Source organism: Rhagoletis pomonella, unplaced genomic scaffold (genome assembly GCF_013731165.1).
Source record: "Rhagoletis pomonella isolate Grant_MI unplaced genomic scaffold, Rhpom_1.0 Rhpom_scaffold_00005, whole genome shotgun sequence".
Classification (NCBI taxonomy): Eukaryota; Metazoa; Arthropoda; class Insecta; order Diptera; family Tephritidae; genus Rhagoletis; species Rhagoletis pomonella.
Window position 1 is genome coordinate 54,403,711 of NW_023458559.1, and position 4,865 is coordinate 54,408,575.

Here is a 4,865-nt window from a genome sequence, read left to right on the forward strand (position 1 = left end):
TTATTTTATTTTATTTTTCTTATTTTATTTTATTTTTTTTTTATTTTATATTATTTTATTTTATTTTGTTTTATTTTATTTTATTTTACTTTATTTTATTTTATTTTATTTATTTTTTACTTAATTTTATTCTACTTATTTCGTTGTATTGTATTTTTTATTATGATATTTTTTCATCGTTCATTTTATTCATTTTCATTATTGGCGTTTTTTCGATTTGTTCAGTAGTATAATTTTTTTTTTGTTTTTTATTTTTTCTTTATTCGCTAAAAATAATTTTCTTTTCAGACATCGCGACCAAGCATGAGAAAATATAATCTCTTTACGCTAATGGGATTTGCAATTAGTGTTATGTCATTGTTGACAAAATCAATAATCATCGCACTTTCATTTTTCTGCAATTAACTACACTCAAATACGCTTAGATAAGCAATCAGACACTTCAAAATATGTTCCCAAGCAAAAAAATGTGTACTTTTATGTGTCAAACTAAGAACTTCTCGCATAACCAAGAAAAAGTGAAAATTTTAAATTTTTAGTATACCGATATTGCTCACTTAAAAGGTTTGATTTTTAACTTTTAAGACTGCTTGAAAATTTTTAGATCTTTTACTCGCATCATAATTTTCTTTACATTTTTTCGTCTTTTCATAGGTAGTTTACCCATTTCATTTGAATTTCCATCGCACTGCTGTGTCGAATTTCACCTCCACTCAAATTTACTTAAAACTACTGCAGAAGTCTTAAAAAACAAATTTCAATAGATCACTCACCTCCTCCGCCCAGCCCATTCGAGCAGTGCTTCATGCTGGCGCCATTCCCCGTATTTGTCGCCGAATTTTGCATGCCTCCGCCCATCACTCCGTACTTGATTGGCTTAAAGTGAAAAAATGAGGGCGAATAGCCGGAGCCAGCACGACTAAGCGAGCTGAATTGCTCCTCTCGATCCTCCACGTATAGACCCTCCTTGCCCATAGCGGCCAATTGTCGGCCCTTCGGCATGAACATCACCAGGAACACAGTTGCCGATGTCGCGATTAGACCGAAAGCGATGCAGGCATCCTTGTGCCGTTCCGCCACTGCCAGGCCGCACAGCATCCAACCCAGCCAAATGGGTATGGCGCCGCCAATGGCCAGTCCGATGTAGGTGGCCTCGCGGTAGTTGTCGCGTATGCCGCGCGATTTTATGGCCAAGACGGCGACGAACACGATGAGGAAGACGATGTAGATAAGCGAGAAGAGCAGCTCCGAGAATTGTGTCTTACACAGCGGTATCAGCACGGTGCTAGCAGCCGTGATGCGCGCGTACAAATCTGCGCCCAAGCTTGAGCTTACCGCAGCTGCTGAGGGCGCAATGGTTGGCGCGGGGTTGTGTGATTGAAAGAGCACTGCGAAGGTCTGCGCTGCCGATGTGGCGCTGCTGGAAGCTATGGTCGGTGCCAGCAGGCTGTTGCCCAAAATAGGCACACTCTGCGTGTAAATCTCGGGCGGCTGGGTGAGCAGCCACTGTGTGCCTATGGCGACCTGTATGAGCACAGCGAATAACAGCAGCAGGCCTTGGTAGGGCGCCGGTAGATAGACGCCACCATTGAGACTGATGAGGAAGACGCATTTGACAAGCAGCGCAGCGAAGACCAGCGCGTAGGCAACGCCCACACCAAAACGTATGGTGCCACAGGTAAGCAGGGAAGGTTGTGCCGTCAACACGGCTCCCAGCCCGGCACAGGCGAAAAGCCCCAGCAGCAACATCTGGCCGAGGAAGAGATGACGACGTGAGGGCGAAGTGCGCCACGCTTTGAACAGCACGAAGATTTCAAATGCGGTCATCATTAGCATGGTGAGCGCAGCCAATACCAACACCGGCACCACCCACGGCTCCTTGCGCAGTCCAGTGAAGGGCAGGTGTGTGGGCACCATGGACGGCAATACTGCGGCGTGTCCCGTGTGCGCTGTGTTTGAGGTCGCGTTTGCTGGCTTGGGTGCTACAATTAACACCGAGCGTGGTCCGCCAGCGGACGCGCCCGAAGGAGGTGGTTGTAGGTAGGTGGGTAGCACGGCTGCCTTGGCACCTGTGCGTGCTGGCGTGCCTGGCTTGTGCGCACCACGCGGTGACGGTGTGCTGGACGGCACGACAAAAAACTCAGTGGACATGACGACGAGACGGTCCGCCTTGGAGATGTTCGCATCCTTACTACTTAAACTGGGCGTGGTGGAGTCCAGCAGCAGTCCGCCTATATTTGTATCCTCGCGCCGACTCAGCTGCTTACTGCGGCGTTGCGTTGTCGCTGGTGCAGCCGTGTAGTGAGCCTGTTCGACGCCTAAGTCCATTGTGTATAATTCGATTTTCGGTTCAACACTCACACTGGCGGCGCTTACGCCACTTGCGCTATTATTGCGCAATATATTCACTTCGGTAGTCGAGTTTGCGGCTGTGGCACGTGCCAACGCTTTCCCACTAGCTGCCGCGCCACTTGCACTATTTCCACTCACGTAACTCACCACATAATTACTTTTACTCAAGAGGCTATTAACTTGCCTTTGACTCGGCGTCACATTCGCCACTATTGCACCGGCCTTTTTGCGCAGCGGCAGCAAACGGTCACCGAAACGCGGTTCGCGCGCGCCATACAGACCCATCGCCTGAGCCATGGCTTCCGACGTGCCCGCCACCGCTGTACTTGTGTCATCGATGTAGTTTAACCCGTTTACCTGCGAGGCGACTACTAGCAGACACCACAACAAGTTCATGGGCCATATAGAGCGTTTACATGCACCGCGACGCGGTTCCGCAGTTATCGCGCACGTCATCTTCGACTTCGTCGCCGTAGGGGTTATCGTCTGCCGGCTAGTCACTTTCTTCTTTGTGGCATGCCGCATTTTCTTGCACACATTTTCACTTTGCACTTTCGCACACTTGCCGGCGCGCGTTAAAATTCCATATGGGTTCTCGTGCTGACAGCCGACCAACGACCGTCCTACTCGACGGAGCATGCCCAACTGTTGATGTGCGCATACGCAGTCTATCGCTGCATCCGTTACGAGCATACAGGCCAGCAGAAATTGCGCTAGCAGTAGAATAACAACTCAAGTCGAATTATTTTTAATTCGCAAGAAAAAACACTATTTGCAACTATATTATTTTATTTTTCGGTTTAAAGCACAAATTTACCACTCCGTGTACTTCGAATGCTTTGCTTCGTTGCTGCTGGCCACTCGATACTCAAAATTCAACTGTTGAACCGTCAACACTTTGCGCACTATCCGCTTTACACGTCCGTTCGCTTTGCTCAACTGCCTCAGACTGTTGTCGGTTGTGCGGCTGATAGGTCTTCTGCACTGCTGCCAGCAACTTTGGCGCCTCGGCATTTGAAACTTGGTGTTTGGCCATTTAATGTGGCAACTTGTTTGGTGTTGGAGATGGCGGTTCGCGGATCGATTCGAACCAAGTTTCAATGAGTTTTTGTGAAGTTTAATGGTAATATTTGAAATCTGCAGAGGTCGTGGTATATATGCAGCAAAACTAAGTGAGTTTGGTGGTTTTATTATTTTGGTTTTTCCTTGAGGCAGTTGTATTAATATTAATATTGGAACAATCTTTTATTGAGTTGTAAACTTAAAAATTTCACAATCTTCAGGTGCCAAACGCAATGATATAATGGCCCGTATTTTTTTGTGCATTGTTTGTGCAGACAAGTAATATGAAAAGACCTTCATCAATATTTTAATAAGCACGAAAACTGGAATAAGTGTAGAATCATTACCGCATACAACTTCACTCACGAGGCGCCATTTATTTATGCAGAAATGCATGCATGTTTCAAAATTGTTTCATCATTGTTTTAATCGATTTTCCAGCCAGTATTTACGTTAACGTTAATGATCTTTAACTTACCTCGGCAACTCAAAACTCTGCGGCTATTCAGATTAGTTCGGCTGGTTCACGTAATCATTCAATATTTCCTCAACTTTTTAGTATAGCATTCCCTGCGAGGATTGATAGTTTCAGCTTGATTTCCTCAAATAAAAACTCATATGCTTTCCTGGTGCACTAGACCAAAGCTTAATCCTTGAGCTGAGTTCAGATCGTATCTTCATCCTGCCGAATAAAGTGTAGAGATAAGCAATTCAAGCCAGTTTTTAACGGCATGAAATTTTTAAGATTACGCCAGGTATTTCTGACTCTATTCGTAGCTGTGTTTGCCTACCTGGAGAAGAGTGGGAACATCAGCGCATATAAGGGGGCATTTTGGGGTTCATAGGGCCCCGTTAAAAAATGTACAGAGAGGAAAGAGCCTACATCTTTCTTAATAGTCAGTTAGCACTGAAGGCTTTAGACTCACAAATAGACAATGAAAGGTCTCTTATTTACTAAGGCATTATAGAATTAACCTCTTATTAGGAAGGAAATATACAATCACCCACCCATCTATCAATGACCACCTTTAAACAGAGATTAAAAAGTCAAACTGTTCTAGAAGCCAATTAATGCTGGAACAACCTTTCGTCTTGTTAAACTTTCCGTATTACCTGGCCTTTCCATAATAGTGAATGTATGTATATCGAGGGTGCTCTGTATCTACTACCACTCCTTAGGACCAAGGTTCGATTCCTGTTCAAAGCAACATGCCAAATAAATTGTAGAAAGAATTGTTTATTAACAGCCGTCGCCTCTCGGCAAGCAATGGCAAACCTCCGAGTGTATTCGAAAAGCTTCACACAAAATCCATTTGCCCTGCGGAGGCAGCATAAAACTATAGGTTTCTCCATTTGTGTAATAACATCAAGACGCACACCATAAATTGTAGCAGAAGCTCGGCCAAGCAATTAGCAAAAGTGTAAGCGCTAAAATATTATTATTATACCGA

General features: G+C 44.9%; 1 protein-coding gene across 2 annotated transcripts in view; it reads right to left on the reverse strand.

The window, feature by feature from the left end:
- LOC118739237 overlaps window positions 1-2,865 on the reverse strand; it is a 79,172-nt gene extending 76,307 nt beyond the window's left edge. For both annotated transcript variants that reach the window (XM_036470446.1, XM_036470447.1), the window contains exon 1: window positions 774-2,865. In XM_036470446.1, the coding sequence (XP_036326339.1) occupies window positions 774-2,808 (2,035 nt within the window). In that variant the 5' untranslated portion in view covers window positions 2,809-2,865. The remainder of the gene's footprint in view (window positions 1-773) is intronic.
- Window positions 2,866-4,865: the final 2,000 nt, after the last annotated feature.